The 18,040-nt window shown below is 40.3% G+C and overlaps 1 protein-coding gene across 1 annotated transcript; it reads right to left on the bottom strand.

The window, feature by feature from the left end:
• Positions 1–5,855: 5,855 nt before the first annotated feature.
• Positions 5,856–15,956, bottom strand: LOC115367732 (NACHT, LRR and PYD domains-containing protein 3-like). The gene is made up of 11 exons (XM_030063639.1): positions 15,875–15,956; positions 15,228–15,404; positions 12,841–14,216; positions 12,369–12,735; positions 12,179–12,317; positions 11,878–12,051; positions 11,624–11,797; positions 10,568–10,741; positions 8,416–8,583; positions 7,924–7,970; positions 5,856–7,057 (listed from the first exon to the last, which is right to left on the bottom strand). Exons 1-11 carry the CDS (start codon positions 15,945–15,947, stop codon positions 6,519–6,521), a joined length of 3,408 nt encoding a protein of 1,135 aa, XP_029919499.1. The 5' UTR covers positions 15,948–15,956; the 3' UTR covers positions 5,856–6,518.
• Positions 15,957–18,040: the final 2,084 nt, after the last annotated feature.

The raw sequence follows: 18,040 nt of genomic DNA, 5'->3' as shown, positions 1-18,040 counted from the left end.
TGAACACGCAGCGAACCCGGGGTCGGCCCAAGCCTGGTGTACTCCACAAGTTTGGGCTATGTAGTCTCCCGTAATTAGCTGGGCTGGGGTAGAGGACAACATTGTTATTTTACAATCATTCGCATTTGCCGTGTCCAGTGCAAGAAAACATTGTTCTCCACACGCAGCTGTGCCTCATTTTCAAAGTCGAACGTTCTAACTTCCTGGCACTGAACGAGACAAACTATATGCGTTACTGCCAAAAGCAGTAACGTTAGGCAGTGGCGGTTCTGCCTATGTTGCCACCCTAAGCAACATTACCGGCTTGCACCCTTTCATGTTACTACTCCAACCCCCTCTCAGGCCCTGCGGCACCAGTCGGCCGCAGCACCGGGGCACCATCAGTCGGCATCAGGTGATCCGGCCGCGGCACTGGCCGGCGTCAGGCCGCTCACCTGTCAGATCCGGCAGACCTGACCGAGTGGGCACGGTTCCAGTTGGTGCCGCGGCCGGCTCGCCTGATGCCGCGGTCAGCATCAGGTGATCAGCATCAGTTTGAATAAAACAATCTTGTTTTATTCAAACAAGATTTTATCCATATAAAAAGTATTTTTCCAAAAGAGGGTCTTGAAAAAGAGGGGTCGTCTTAAAATTAGGGTCATCTTTTATGCAGGTCAATATGGTAGTCTACAAAACTGGCGATTTTTTTTTTCCTCGTGCGCCCTGGGCGGTTGCCCACACTGCCCATAGCAAAAACCGTCCCTGACGTTAGGCATATCAGACGGCGTTGCTGTTGAGTCTCCATCATTCACATGTGTTCTGTTTAGGCTACATCTTGAGCAGTGGTGTAGTCTAGTTTATTCTAGTGGGTATGCGCACGCGCACACGCACACGCACACGCACACACACACACACACACACACACAGGCTCCCTTTCTGAAGCGTTAACTTTAGCTCCAGCTGTAGTGTCCCCCGAAACGTCACGCCTGACGGAAGCCCCTATGGTCAAAAAGAGCCCGCTTCGCAGCACAAAGAAGGCGACTTCATGAACGGGAAAGTGAATGTTATGTCAAAAAAACATACTGATACGTATCTTTACACATTTTTAAGTGGTTATACGGAAATTCGGGACCTTTTCTAGTGAATATACGGCATATACCTGCGTATCACGTAGACTACACCACTGATCTTGAGGCTTCATTTCAACCTTCTTTTCTGGATGGAATGGTGCTACACACGTCATTCCGTCTGGTTGCCATGGATACATGACGCTCCATTCTGTAGAACGGTGGACTTGGTACGGCGATAAAAAGCATATGTGAAACCGAGCCGCTCCAGTTGAAAATTGATACATTGTATATTGAGTCGACCCAAATATGTGTGAAAACACCCTTAAGTGGCGATTAATGCCGGCTCTCAAACTCCTCAAACTGGCAACACTGTATTCTCCTCCTTCCTTAGTCGACTGGACAGAGGCATAAAAACAGTCGGAAAATGTCATTGAGAGTAGTGGCAGTGTAGCTCTCAAAGTTGATGTCCATGTTTTTCTGAGCCAGGAAGTCTCTTAATATTTGAACTGCCCACTTCGTGGTTTTCTTTGTGTTCACCTTGTCTTTGCACTTTGAGATCATTTATTTGATGTAAAGTGCGTTATAAATTTATTTATTTATTTGTCATCCTCTAAATTGTTCAATTCCTCCGGTGTCACCTCCTTGTGTTGCATCTCCTTCTTATATTCTCTTCTCTCTTTCTCTTCTGCTGCATCCCAGTCTTCAAAATGATCAAATTCACCAAATAGGTTGAAGGAAACTACAAAATCACTCATGTTTTGTCTACTGTCTTGCCGTTGTGATAAATAAACTGTGAAATAATGTATGTTAATGTATGTTCTGAGTTTCTGTTGAGCCGGCGCAATAATTTAGAACAATCAGGCTATTTGACCGGAACTTTTTTATAGGTGTCCTACAACACTTTTTTACGGACACTCTGCAGCCAATCAGAATCGAGTATTCACCCAGACCATGGTATAAATTGGATATAATGCAGTTTTACTAACATTACATAATTATTGTCGAGCCGATCAAGGCTACACTGGTTGTCTGTAGGAAGACTTTACCCTGGAACTGATTGTGATAATTCATTTTGGTAACAATTTACGCAATTATTTATGAATAAGCACTTGCAGTATTGTCCTGTGTTTCACTGGTGAGGTGACAACCATCAAAATGTGGGAGAAATGCTAAATATTTGTATTTTGGTGAGGTGTTTTTTTTTGTTTTTGTTTTTTTGCTTTTTGCATTGAAATGGTAAAATTTGATGATATGTAATATCAACACAAAATAACAAAAGTCACCAATGTTCAGTCCAGAATTATTGGTGTTGATATCAGCCTTCAAAAGCTCGTATCAGCTGAACCCTAATTAAGAGGTAAATGAGTCAGTGATCAGGGTTGAGCAGTATCAACATTTTCTTGTTATTAAATCCACAAATTTTACTGCAGAATATGGAGTGTTGAACGGGTTTGAAGGATAATTTAAACACTTTACTAAAATTAACTGCTATTCCACTACAATCGATCGTCTACAACAAGATAACATCGTGTCTCATTGATTGCGTAAGATAACCTCCACTGATTGGGTGAGCCGCATGTGAATACGTTGCAAAGACTGAACTGATTCCTGCTCTTGCAAAACCCCTTCGCTTGAAAATAAATGGCACTTGTAATGCCACTGGTCGTCTGTTCAAGTCTCAACATCCTGCCTTCCTTTAAAAGCTACGATCGACTTGCCTTTGAGCAAGGCACTGAGCCCTCCAGAGCTGAGCTGCTTGGTCCTCATCAGTTAACACCCCTTCAGATCAGATATCGAAAGGAGAAGACTGTAAAGGGCCAAAAAATCGTGTTGGTTCCTGTGTCAGTGTTTGATTCCCAGCGTCAAATACTTTGGCTCCAACCAGAAAAAAAAATGTTGGTATTTTGTTGGTTTATTTTATCAAAGAAGAACCTCTGGACTCTCTCAGTCTGTTCGTTCACCTGTCCATCACCTTTTCTGGCCCACTTTGGACGAAATGATGTGTGTTTACGCTAATATTCAGCACTGGTCCACAAACAGGGCCATTTTAAATCCATAATCTTGAACTTTTTGCCTCCCGTTTGCACCTGTTTTAATTTATTTGAATGTTGCATTTTTTTTTTTATTAAATGTATTTATGTGTTAGGTTTGACTGATTGCTCCTCTTTGTCCTCTATTTTTATTATTTTATTTCTGCTTGTCATTGTACATAGCGGCTTTGTCCTCAATGATTTTCAAGTTTAAATAAAATAAAAATAAAGACAAAGACTATTCATGGGGCACATCATGGTCTCTGTTGACTTATTTACTGCTGTCTTTGTTTCATCATCTATTTTTAATAAGAGCACCTGTTACAATGACAATGAATCATATTGGCGTCACACGTGAAATAAGTTAAATAAGTTTCAGGGAATATTACAAACTCTCCCACGCATCCAACCATACTCCCTTTTTCCTGTTCCTCTTCCTGTGGGCTATCTTAGGCCTAAGGAAGGGGAAATACTGTTAACATGCGAGTTAAAACTTCAAACAATGACTCTGTGTGCACCCATCTCAAACAGAGCCAGCCTATTTGGCATAGGATATGTCTGATATGTCTGATATGGGTACAAAACGGCTGCAAAACGCCATCAGAATCACGAATGCATCTGTAAAAGCAAAACATCTGAGATGGTTATCAGTTAAACTATTTAAAATAAAACAGGTCTCAAACACAGAGATGCAGAGTCACCACCTGCTGTGCTCCTACTGATAAATTATGACCTTTAATGAACAGATGGCCAATTCTCTAAGACAGCATCACAAGATACCGTAGAGGGTAAGAGGTAGAAAAATGTGATTCTGTACATATATACTCTAAATGTCATTCTCAGTGAATCTGTGGTATTTAGAGTATGTGGTCATAGCTGAGTCACCAGGATGCATAAGGTGAATTGTTTTCTATGTAGCCAGACAAAGCCTTTCAAGGCCCCTGTCTCTGTGGGCATGCTGGAAATTTCTCAGCTGTGATTCTTCCATTCCTTGTTTTGTTTTGTTTTTTTCCCCCATGAGACAATCAGAATCAGTGTCATTCTGAGGACTGGCTCATACAATGTTATCACAGGAAATATCATTGGAAACAGGGGCAGTATCTCAATGAGGGGCCACGTTTGAACACTTGACTTCCTATCCACTTGGAATTCAACTGCCAGTACAATATTACTGCATTCAAGTGGCATGACTCATGCACAGTATATTTAAAAAAAAAACAAAAACAAAACAATAAGACATTTCTCAAATCCTTTGGTGCATGCAAATATTAATCCTATCGAGATTCATTTAAATTTAGACCCGGCACTGACGTAGAATCGGTCTTCAAAAGAAAGTGATTAGAGGTCAGCGCTCCCACTCTGAGACGCTCGGTAAATACAGGCCATTGTTTGATGTGTGAATTGGCTTTGAACAGTGGCACTGAGTTGGTGCTATTTGATCAGCTCAACAACAAGAAGTCCATTCAGAAACGAGCAACAGCTGATTTCTGCAGTATGTATTCGCTGCTGCTGCCAGGTGAAAAACTTGAATTTCTCAGGAGCCGGTTTTTCAGGGATTATTTTCTGGTCGACAGCTCTTTAACCCTAGATAAGGTGATGTCGATGGTTTACAAGAAGGCCATCAAGCTGAATAGAATTATTATGTATGGTATTTCCTTGCATGATTTGATAACCATCGATTGACCATGACTCAGCCTTCAGATTCTGACCACGTTTCCTGGAACTTGCGCATGAAATGTGTTCAGTCTCATGTTTATACACACACAAACACCAGCCCAAACCCTAAACCCTGCTACACTCTTGTTTATTATTCTCCACCTTTCATTCTCCCTATCTCTACCTCTCAGTATCCCTATAACTATGAAAGCCAACTGAGACAAAACTAAGAAAAACAAAGTAGCTAAAAAATAAAATCTTCTGGAGTGAAAATATGACAATCAACAAAATACAAACATTACAAGCAATTGCTGCTGTTGCTTAATTTACCTGATTATGATTAATTACACACCCACCCACCCACACCCACACCCACACCCACACAGCAGACATTATCACAGAGTTTTTGTCAGTAGTTTTAATACAAACATGTACAGGGTTGTGCTGCCATCCACTGGTCATATTTGTCAAAGAACAAATATAGCTTAAAACAGAATCCATGTATGTTGCAGTTATATTTACATTTGACATTACAGTGACGTAGGAGACAAGCTTCAGTTTCCTCAAATAGAAACTGCAAGAAACCAAACAGAAGTACAAAAATCAAGCATTTCACTCAGGAATATCAAGGTGGCCCATTCCAGGCAAACTATGGAAGACCAAAAATAATAAATAAATAAATAAAAATTAAAAAAAAAAAAAGAATATTGCTGTACTCTGGAGACCTGTCACCACAGATTACCTGATGCATTCTGTGTCCATGCTTAGAAACACTGCTGCGGTTCTTTCTTTCACTGCCATATCACAGATATCGAGTCCGAGCCATAGCAAGACTAGCTCTGTTCTGATTGGATTAAGTGTGATAGTGCCCACTTTCAGCAGCCAATCATTAAAAAAGCCAGCTTGCCTCGACCACTGTCGGTCTTCGTCAGGGCTTTGAAAAGACAATACAGGTACTGCCTCACCTATGTAGTTCCAACAAACAACAAAAGGCAATCACATGATCCAGAGAATATCATAACAAACACAGAAAAAAAAAAAAAAATACAAGCGATTACACAGAAAAAAAATATATATATATGAGCATTGTGAATGGAACATAGGTACCCCTAGATAGGTTTTGAAAATAAAAAGAGAGAACCTATATCCCCATTGAGACAATTTTAATATATGCAGCTGATGGATCCAAAAAGTTTCCCTTTGGTTAAGTTTCTGTAATCTACACAATCTGTAATTTCTACATTAAAGGCATTTTAATATTTCCTTCCTCATTGACACATTTCCTCATATTTGAAGAGCCTGGATGAAAACCTGCAGACTCTTGGATCTACATGGCACATGAGCCCTTCTCACACTTGGGTTCCTTGGCTTTGAGCTAACAGTTAGATTCAGCATTGTGACAAATGTTAGGGTTATGATGATCTGTATAAATGGTTCACCCATGGGGCGTTTAAATCAGAACTTTGTTAAATTGCCTGCTTGTCTTTCTTTAATTGCCTTTAACTTACAACATTACAGAATTATTAAATACTTGAAGTCTTTATAGATATTCAGATATGCAGTATAAACATTAATGTCAATCCCTGAATAGTTTTTATTTTTTCTGATTATGATCGTTTGCTTGTTTATTTGATCAGCTGTACATGATGTGAAATTGCAGTCATAAATGCAAAAAACATCAACTTTCAGGGGCGCCGCCTTGGAGCACTTTTATGTCCCCGCCAATGTCAAAATCTGCCACAGTATACCCTCTCAGCTCTCAACACTCTACTGGAGCCTACCTTTAACATAGATACACTGCGTTATCTTTCTCCCAGAAGACAAAGCCAGGGTAGAGGGGCTCAGTGAAGGTGGAGTGGAAGGTATGTAGCTGGGTCAGTTTGTTTGGAGCAACTTTGTAGAAGGACACAGTGCCGCCATGCCAGTCCAGGTACACTCCTACTCTGTCGGAGCCAGAGGGGCTGACAGATATCTTGGTGGTTTTCCTGTTGTGCCTGGCGTTGTAGCTGCCAGGACCGCAGAGCAGTAGCCAGGACTTATTATTGTTTCCCAACTCAAAGTCATTGCCTCCACCGTCCAGTCTTCTCCTGGCAACACTTCTGTACGTCAGCCCGACGCCAGCCCCCGCTTTCCACGCTACTTCCCAGTAACAGCGCTCAGTCAGGCCCTGTCTACATAGGACCTGTGTTGTCGTAAGTAGCTTCTCTGGGAGAGTACGAAAAGGCACAGACTCCTCTTTCTCACACGCTACAAGTCTGAACGTGTCGTCAAAGAGGAGGGGCCAGGTTGCTGTGGTGGGGTCCAGTGTGAGTTTACAGCCATCTGAGAAGGGAAAAAATATCCAAAATAGGACACATGACAGCGTCACTGTTGTTGCGCTTCTGATCATTTTCTGTAATTTAGATCCATGGGCATCAATACACTAAACCCTAACTGAAAGTAAAATTCAATTTTGGTAGAGTACTGGGTTGTATAGTTCCCTGTTTTTGTTTTGTTTTGGTTTTGTTTTTTTGTCAATTTCATTTTAAGGGAAACTTGCAGCATCTGGTACTATTTTCTGGCAAATGATACTGGATCAGTCATCTTGAAAGTTAACTGATTGTTTAGTGTCCTGCAGCATTCATGGTAGGTCATAGTTCAGTTCAGTTTAGTTCAGTTCAGTTCTATTTCTGTTTATAGCTATGGTTGTTCATGGTTGTGTGTATAAAAATCCATATTTATAGCTGCATAACATCAGTGTTCCTGCAAGCATGAAAAAGCAAGTAATTGTGGGATTTTTAACATTTCATTCTAAACCATATCAAATTCTGATTTTAGCACCATGGAGTTCTTAATTTAATACAAATACCAGTGATTTGGTCAGGTGAACAAGCAGATCTGTATAAAACTGTGGTGTTTAGAGTTATGGTTTTTTTTTTTTAATTATTTATTATGTTTATGTTGCTGAACAGTGACACAAACATAGCAGCAATTGTGCACCCTGCTTCTTCTGTCATTTTACTAACTTACTCAGCATGCTGTGTTAATGCCTCACAAGCCATTTTCTATTTTGTATTCATTTATGCATCAGTAGAAGTGGGATGCTGCTTATTTCATTTTAAAGATTTATTGTATAATCTAGAGAATAATTTGAAAATGAAAGTGGAAGGAAAAGGAATATGAAAAAGAACTGATGGACCAAAACTTACATTTCTTTAGTCCTGGTTTTAAGTATGCACCCCCGCAATGGTCAACACTGTATTGAGAAGGAGAGAAGCTTTGAACTGTCACACATAAACACACATACTAACACACCGTATTAGAATGCGCATAGGGACATATATTTTTGTCTGAACCCATCCCTCTTTTTTGTGTCCGCACCTGACCTGAAGTCTCAGATTTTGCTTGTCCTCATCACTAGGTTACATTTAACGCCTGAAACAGCCTACATGTTGCCTTCAGTGATGTTACATAAACCAGTACTGTGCAGAAAACTGCCCAGAACAGACAGTAGGTTCATCATTTTATTTTTTTCCACACTAAAGTTTCACTAAAATAACACCGATATGACCCGACCCAGACCTGAACATAATTTCTAAACTTTTGTACAAGCCCAACCCAACCCATTGGGTCCTGTCGGGTCCCAAAGGGCTCGACTCTGGTGTCCATGCTCTGTACTGTATCTGCAAGCCTCTGCGTACCTTAGAGTCTCCAGTCTAAAGCATGGGGTCCAATGTGCAAGAGAGAGCAGCTGCAGTGCTGTATCTCCCAGGTGATTATAGCTCAGATCAAGCTCTTTCAGTTGGGAAGTGCTGATAGCCATGGTCAGAGGCATGCAGCTCGCTGTGGTGACCAGACAACCTGAAAGTCTATAAACACAAGCACACGAGACAAAACATGACTGAAGAATTCAATTCAGTTTCAATTCAAGAATCGTATGTTCATTACACATAACATGATATGTTATGTGTAATCTGCTGGACTGCTTTACGGCACAAAAGAGCCACAAGTGGTAGAAGGTCGAGGATGAGACTAATGAGGATGTAAACGCTCTTCAATACAAGCAAAGAGAAAATGTTTGACTGAAGGAGAGTAACAGAGTGTATATGGAAAATGTAATCTTAATTTGGCAAGGCAGCTACCAATCACTCTTCAAAGACCCCATTAATGATTTATGCTAATTATACCAAGGTGTCACAATTACTGTAATATGGAAGAAACAGAGAAAATAAATTCTTTGTTTGGTCTTTTTGAAAAAAACAAAACAAAACAAACAAACAAACAAACAAACAAACAAAAAAACTGGAATAAGGTCAGCAGGCTTGACCAGGTTATTCTAACAACACGAAGAGGTTTTACCATTAGGCCGAGGTAAGTGACTGCCTTGGGACCCGGCAGCCAGTGGGCTCACAAGAATCACAATATCAGGTCAGTTTAGACACATTATTTGATCAGGTTAGAAGAGATTCAAAGGCGGTAAAGAATGATGAATGCCACTCAGTTCTCAAAAGAACAGAACTTAATAATGCCTCTGGAGTTCTGTTTTACCCCATCATAACCCAAAATATAAGAGCATTTTACTCCATTGTCTATATTTTTGTGGACGGGTGTGTAGGATAAAAATCAAGTTATGAAAAATACACCTCATCTTCTTACAATAAGAATTGCGTCTTAAGGTACAATATCTACACTCTTCAGGCTACAGTGATTTCATTATTCTGCTTGATTTTGCGGCATACTTTCCTTTGAGCTACCATACATTATAGTACGTGTTGTTTCAAAGAAAAAAGTTAAAACAAACTTGCTTCAGTAAATGGGATGTTTGCCTCACCCCTGCAGCTGGCAACAACAATACCAATGAATGTTACGCTGTGCAATTTGAGGTGGAGAGAACAGTCACGGCCAAGTAATAACATAAAGGAGCAGGGCAGCAGTGATGGCTGTGATGTTGCTGATGTTTTAACCACCCACAGCATCAAAATGTGGGTACCCTGGATCCTGACAAAATTAACTGGAAGATGACCCAGCACCCTGGACAAATCTAATACAAAGTCTTAAGTCTAGGGTGTTGACAAAGTTTGCTCAAAGGTATGATGTTACCTAAAAATGACCCTAGGGTTAACCCTAACCCTAACCCTAACCCTAAGAACCTCTGTATGACGATGAGAAATAGGAGAAGAGCAGGCCATGGCTGGTATACAGCAAAAGTGGAGATTCATTTCTGTTCTTGTTGCTGTCTTTTTGGCAAGACCTTCCTGCTGTAAAGTGGCAAGAACTGTCTGCTGAGCACCTCGCAGACATGGAAAGTTGGCGCCATCTTTTGGAAAGACTGAAGAAAGGCACAACCAGGATTTATTGGCTCTTAAAGACATTGCAATACTCAATAATTTAGCCGAGGGTTATCTTGCTTTGTTGTAATTCAAACAAATTGTACAAAGTAAGAAATTATTTCATACATTTTTACAAGCAACTCCGATGAAGTAATGTTGATTTTATTCAGATCATCCAGTGATGATACTCGGTTTTCAGGTGATAAAAAGTGAAAGAAAGTGTAACTCGCCCAATTGCTTCATCTACAGACTGTGTAACCCTCAAGCTGACTTCATTCAGTGGTTGAGCCCCAGAAAACAACGGCAACAGATGTCCAAAGATGGTTTTTCACCCTATTGTATTTTCTTAAGATAAGATTGCACAGATGGATTTAATGTCTATGTATGCGCATGTGCAAATGTTCTACTGGGAGCAGCTCTGATTATAAAGTCTGACAGCCACTGGAAGGAAGGATCAACACAGTCTGTCACTGGAGGAGCTATTGACAAATACAAATGCTACAAATACAATTCTCATACTGACCTGAGAGTATCCAGTCTACAGTGTGGTGTCTCCAGCCCAGTGCAGAGTAATTTAACTCCTATATCCAGCAGGTCATTGTTACTCATGTCGAGTTTCCTCAGGCTGGAGGAGTTGGCGCTTAGTACTGAAGCCAGAGCTGCACAGCATTCATGTGTCAGCTGACACTCATTCAGCCTGAAATGAACATGAACAGGAAGAGGTTTTATTTCACATTTACAAATAACATGCCATTAAGAGATAATTGATATTGCAGCTGACTCTTAAGCTTTGCTTTGACCTTTCCTGTGTGCGGTATGCACTAGATTTCCCACTGGACGATTCTTTATTCTCACAGTATTTTTAACAAAATTTAAATTAGAAAAACTATGATTGAAAAGGATTTTTTTAATTTGTGAGGCATAATCAATGCAAACCAATGTGTTTTCATCTGGTCTTCATAACACTGTGCAGTGGGTGCCCTGCGCTCTCAAATGCAATGAATTTTTTTAAATACTTTTTTTTGTCTAACCACTGATTTTATTATAGACCTGTAATATATTTTTTATTATAGATTTCTAACAGCCGAGTCAAGAGCTCACTGAAAGCTAACTTCAGTATAAATGCTGATCAATCACATCAAAATAAGTTATTTAGCTAACCTATTTTAACCCCTGCTTGCTGACAGATTATATTCGCCTCCCTCATGTTTACAGCATTTTCCTCCTAAGAGCAGAGGACAGCTCTCCCCCGTTCTGCCTGTGAGAGAAAGGCTGCCTCCTCCAGTCACTGCTGCTTTGGTGTAGCCACTGTGTGGAGACCATTTTCCTGTCACGTCCTGCTCGCTGCAGGGACACTCCAGCTCAGCTAGCCGCATGTTGTTTGTTAAAGTGCGCACATAAGGCAATCAAGGTAGCTACTTTATTCTCCCCATATACTGATCAGGGCTTTCACCCGTTAGTACAACTTGCAGTCTGCATTGTTTTGCCATTTGCTCATGTTGTTAGACGCTTGAATAAACTGAGGTATCATTACACCTCTATATAACACCTACTGTGTAACAAGTGCAGCAACACTAACCTGAGAACCTCCAGTCCACAGTGTGGATTCCCTAGTCCATCACAGAGCAGCATCACTCCTAAATCCTTCAGGTCGTTGTTGCTTAGGTCCAGTTTTCTCAGACTTGAGGGGTTGGAGCTCAGAACCGTGGCCAGAGCTTGACAGCATCTCTCTGAGAGGTTACAGCAATCCAGCCTGTGAGAGGCAGAAATATGTTAAGAGGTTTCTGTTTCACCTCCTCTAGCCAAAATAGTTACAAGTGCAGTCATACTAACCTTAGAGTCTCCACTACACAGTGAGGACTCTGTAGCCCAACAGACAGCAGCATCACTCCTGAATCCTGCAGGTCATTGCTACTTAGATCCAGCTCTCTCAGGCTTGAAGACTCAGACCAAAGAACTGAATTCAAAGCTTCGCAGCTTTTCTCTGAGAGGCTGCAGTCACTCAGCCTGCGTTAAGATTCATCAAAAGAATATGAGATTCTCTGCTGTAAGAATATATGCAACACAATTACATAAACATGCTTATGTAAACATATAATTAGGCAACAAGATTTATAGAAACAGACCAACTTACAATGCAATTGTGGAGGTTTTGAATATTGGCAACAGCCTTAGAAAAGCGTGCTCTGATGGCGAGTATTTCTTAAGGTCAAACACATCCAACTCCTCTTCTGATGTCAGCAGGACGAAGACCAAAGCTGACCACTGACCAGCAGAGAGACGTTGACTGTCATGGCATCCTAGTGTCAAATATGAGTTGAGACGGGAGAGATCATGTCTGGATAGCTTTCCTGTTCTCAGGTACTCCTGGATCTCCTCCACTAGAGACCTGTCCTTAAGTTCATTCAGACAGTGGAACAGATTGATGCATCTCTCGGGAGAGGGAGCCTGTCTGATAATGTTCTTTATGTATTCAGCTGATTTTTTATTCATCTGTGAGCTGGTTCCAGACTGTGTCAGCAGGCCTCGAAGGCAAGTCTGGTTTGACTCTAATGACAGGCCAAGTAAGAAACGGAGGAAAAGGTCAAGGTGTCCATTTGGACTTCGAATGGCCTTGTCTACAGCACTCTGATAAATGCTTGGCTGAGGTTTTTCAACTGGTTTAATTTGGGATGAGATTGCTTGCTTGGTCTTGAAAATACCTGGCAAGATGCGGCTATACCATGGTATGTTCACATTCAAATTTTCTGTGGCGTTCATCTGATCACTACTGATGGCTGTTGATGGTGGTTGTACCAGTAAATTGACACCACTGTTTACAAAAGTGAGGAACACATAAAGAGCAGCAATAAATTCCTGAATACTCAGATGGACAAAGCAGAACATCTTGTCCTGATCTGCTTTGACTTGGTGAAGCCCACGCTCCTCTCTAAAGATCTCTGTGAACAGTCCTGAATAGATTGAGGCTGATGTGACATTAATGCCACAATCTTTCAGGTCTGTTTCATAGAAGATCAGATTTCCTCTCTCAAGCTGTTCAAAAGCCAGTTTTCCTAGTGCCAGAATGATCTGACTGCTTTCTGTGTCCCAGTGCTCAACCTTTTCAACCCTACCATGGTACTTCACGTGGCTCTGTATCAGCTGAAACTCAAGGAAGTGTGTGTACATCTCTGTTAAGGTTTTGGGCATCTCCTCTTCCATGTCTTTTTTCAACATTTGCTCCAGGACTGTGGCAGTGATCCAACAGAAAACTGGGATGTGGCACATAATGTGGAGACTCCTTGACGTCCTGATATGTGAAATGACTCTGCTGGCCAACCTTGCATTGTCACTGAATCTCTTTCTGAAGTACTCCTCCTTCTGACAGTCACTGAATCCTCTCACTTCTGTCACTCTGTCAACAAACTCAGCAGGAATCTGACTGACGGCTGCAGGTCGGGAAGTTATCCAGAGGCGAGCAGAAGGAAGCAGATTCCCTTTGATTAGGTTTGATAGCAGCACATCCACTGAGTTCGACTCTGTGATATCATCACATCTCTTCGCTTCGTGATCGGTGTAGTCTAGATGAAGTCGGCACTCATCCAGACCATCGAGGATAAACACAACTCTGTACTTGGCTTTGGAATAGTTTGTGTTTCCTGAATTCTGCAAGTGGGTGAAGATGTGATTCAGGGCCTCTTCCTTAATGCATTTAGTTTCTCGGATGCATTTATGAACTAGCTCCACAAAACGAAACTTCTCCCCCTTCAACAGATTCAGCTCACGAAAGAGAAGAGGGAAAGTGAAATGGATGTCTTGGTTAGTTTCTCCTTTGGTCCAGTCCAGAGTGAACTTGCAGACACAGAATGTTTTTCCGATACCAGCGACTCCCTTTGTGAGGACAGTTCTGAGTGGCATGTCTTCTCCAGGCGCAGGTTTAAAAATGTCTACACATTTGATTGGTGTCTCAAGTCTCACTGGTTTTCTTTTGCACGCTAATTCAATCTGTCTAACCTCATGTTCAATGTTGACCTCTCCACTGTCTCCCTCTGTGATGTACAGTTCTGTATAGATCTCATTGAGGAGTGTCCTTTTCCCTTGCTTTGGCAAACCCTCACGAATGCACTTAAATTTGTCCTGTAGGTAAGACTGGAGTGTGCGTTGATAGACAGCAACATCTTCATCTGAAACACCTGTCAGTGTAAAAAACATTCTTTTGTTACCAAGAATTTGGGAAAATACACAGATTTGAGTTAGGACAAAAAAAACAGTGCTTGAAATAATGTCCTAAAAATCAGATCAGCTTAATTAAAATCATAAACATATTTATGGTACTCTTTTCTGTAGTGATGAAAACTTCCAAATTTGTCACAATTTCTTTTTAACTGTAAATACAACTAGAAGGGTACCTGTAGATTTTTTTTTTTTTAAACAAAGCACCAATCAAACCATAGAATGTGTTTTAATGTAAAAGTTAAAAAAAGTGAAGTTAAAAATTATCAATATAAATTGGAGTAGTTTATATTCATGATAGATATATTTAAGATTAGATATTTATGTACAGAGTCTGTATGACTCTAATCATGTACTCTGCTGTATATTCATGAGCTCTAGAGAACAGTCAGTACACTGATATGCTGCCATATTTTGCACATTCTAATTCATAATGAAACATGCTTGCTTATTTTACAATCAGTGAGACCTATTTCATGATATTCAGTTATCCGGGTACATGATGTACATACTAAGATTTCACCAGTGACTCTCTGCAGTACCACAGCTAATATTTTTAGACTGAGGATGCTAATTGCTGAATTTGACTACTGCAATGCCAGAAATTACCAATTGTTCCAGAACTGTATTTTTGTCAAGCTAAAAATTCCTTCAAAACAGCTTTTTGGTCATCATGAGACATTTAACATATGCACTGAAAGACAAATTAATGAAATTCATTAACACCTAAGCAGCTCATTAAAGTATATGCTGTACTTATTCAATGATAAGGAACTGTCACTGAACAGTTAGATGGATAATGTTTAAGGAAATATTAATCTCCCTCATGTTATACATAGACAATACTGACTGGGCAACATCCAACATTTACCAAAGGCCAATACTGACAAACTGATATATTGGTCTGTCCTTAGGACATACAGGGTTACACTGTGAATTCAAGATGACAATGTAAATATAATATTGTTCACCCTTTTCCGGAGAGGTCAGAGTAACCTGGATATTAACAGCTCCCTCAATACAACAGCCAGTGATTGCTGGGGCAATAACCTGGCCTCCTGTCTGAGCATGGATGTTAAGATGGGAAGAGGCAGCCGGCGATTGAAAAGAGGAAACTGATCTTTTCTTTGGCCTGGCGCTGATATCTCCTGAAAGAGACATAGTCATCAGTTAGGTCGGGTTAAAGGGGTTAACTGAAGTTAATGGGTAACACTTTACAATAAGAATACAACAATTAATGTTAGTTAATGCCGTAATAAACATTAAGTAGCAGGTAATGAACATTAACAGTTAACTAACCGTTAACTAATGTGTCTAAGAATCATGTACTAATGCTGTTCATGCTAAGGTATTAGTTTATATGTTATTTAAGGGTTATTGTAGATATTATTAACATTAGTAAATGCCATAATAATCATTAACTAACAGTTAATTTACCATTATGGCATTAACTAATGTTAACTAACGTTAATTGTTGTACTCTTATTGTAAAGTGTTACCAGTTAATGTTTTCAGAAAGATAGATAAGAAATATAATGTAAATTAAAAGCAGCCCACACTTACTGGAACTCTGAACTGTAGTTAATGTCAAATGTACCACAGAATCAGTAACAATTACCTGTCATGGACTCTGCTTGAATTTTCTCCAACAGATCATTCCTGCTCATCTGCCTCAGAATCTCCACTGCCATCTTCAGAGCTCCATCAGGCCTGTAAGTCTGAACCATCAGCTCCACTGTATCAAGCCTGTCAGCATGACCCAGCTGGCTCTCACTGATGGCATCAAAGCCAGGCAGTGCATTCTGCTTCAAATGAAACTGGAAAGTCTCGAGCTCCGACTCTGCCAGGTTCTCCAGCGTAGCCAAGAGCAGCTGTTTAGACCGATCCATTGTTGATCACTAGAAACCACAGAAAAGGTACATACAACAAAGATGGCAGATAGAAGACCTCACTTTCATGCTCCTTTACACATTCATGTGTGAACAGCTTTTTAAAACTTGACTGAACTCAACACTTCCAAATTATTTAAAGGAACATCCCCAAACAAAGATCCTCACACTGTTAGATGCATCAATTTGTAACTGTATTCCATATTTTGTGATTAAAGGACCATGCCAGTGATTCTGAATGTTAGGCCCACTGATGCGTAGCCATGCCAGTATATTGGTTTAATCAGTGTGACTTGAGCGCAGTAAAAACTACAGTGTTGGGCAATATTGAGAGGATATTGATATTTTTCCTTGACGAAGAAAAACTCTGCTTTGCTTTGTCTTTTTGACAAAGTAATGGTTGCAGTATTCTTGCTTATTTTGATTGCTAAGGATGTTTAATACAATGGCAAACTGCTAAGGAATATTTTTACATACAGAACCATCCCAATGATGTTTAATGTTTGGCCCATTTGCCACAATTGACCCACATTTACATTGCAACAAACCATTTACTACCAAAGATTTCACAATATATGATCAGTATCCCTCTATTTTCAATTTTGAATTTTTGGTTGAAGCAGACACCTTATAATGTTCTGCTTCTGTGGCTTACAAAATCATTACAATTTGTCAAGGATCAAGGATCAAGGATCATTTATTGTCATTCCAAAAACAAGCAGGGTACATGACAAGAATGAAATTAAGTACTTGAGGTCCCAAACAAAACTGCAAATATCAAGTACAGCAGACATACCAATAAAAAACAATACTATAAAATCAACAACAGCAACAAAAACTAGGCAGGGATAAGGCAGTGGGATGTAAAGTGCAGTCAGTATTGATAAATAGTGTAAATATGATGCATAAATATAAATGTTGAAGTATTATTGCACAAAGAAGATCTGTCCTATATGCAGTCTGACTGCCTCTAGGAGGAAGCTGTTTCTCAGGCTGGCTGTCTTGGCCCTGATACAGTGCAGCCTTCTTCCTGAGGGGAGGGGAGTGAACAGTCCATAGGCAGGGTGGGAGGGATTCTTCACGATGACAGACTCAGCACAAGTGTCTCTACTTTATGAATTAGTGTCTGTGAGATGATTGTGCTAACAGCAGAGCTGAAGTCTAGGGGCCCGTTGCACAAAAGTAGGATTAAGACATCCGGGATAAGTGACTGAGCCGAGCTCAATGAATCCAAAACAAGAGCGGCCAGGCTTAATTGGTTGCACAAAGACAAAGTCAGGATGAGCAGACACGGATTAATCAAGCCAGCTGAAACCTATCCTGGATAAGTGCACGCACGTGGCTTCCTTAAATGGACCCCGCCATTGATCACAGATTCACCGATCCACCGATCCTCCATGGCAACGAGAGCGGCATACTTTTCCCCCTCAAAGGCTGAAATTCCCATGGAGGCATACGAGGAGGTAAAAGAACAAATAAAAAAGAAGGGCAATGACACAGGTTTTCCTAAAAAGATAATAAGACTATTATTTCTCAGCTTTTATTTACATTTGAACAAAAAGTGGCATGTCCAACATTTATAACTTGCTGGTTAAATGAAAGTAACTTTAAGTAAAAATTTGCCAAGGGTATGAATAATTTCAGTTTTTGACTGTGCGTGTGTGTGTATGTATGTATATATATATATATATATATATATATGTGTGTGTGTGTGTGTGTGTGTGTGTGTGTGTGTGTGTGTGTGTGTGTATGTATGTGTGTGTGTATAGATTAAACGCGACTGGGCCAAAACGAACATGGCAGCAAGTCAAGATTAAATACAAGAACATCCTGCAGAATGGTAAGTGCCCTGACTAATACTTAAGAATGCACAAGCATACATTGTACCCAGAAGG

This window comes from Myripristis murdjan, chromosome 1, assembly GCF_902150065.1.
Source record: "Myripristis murdjan chromosome 1, fMyrMur1.1, whole genome shotgun sequence".
Classification (NCBI taxonomy): Eukaryota; Metazoa; Chordata; class Actinopteri; order Holocentriformes; family Holocentridae; genus Myripristis; species Myripristis murdjan.
This window is presented reverse-complemented; position numbering and strand designations above follow the sequence as displayed.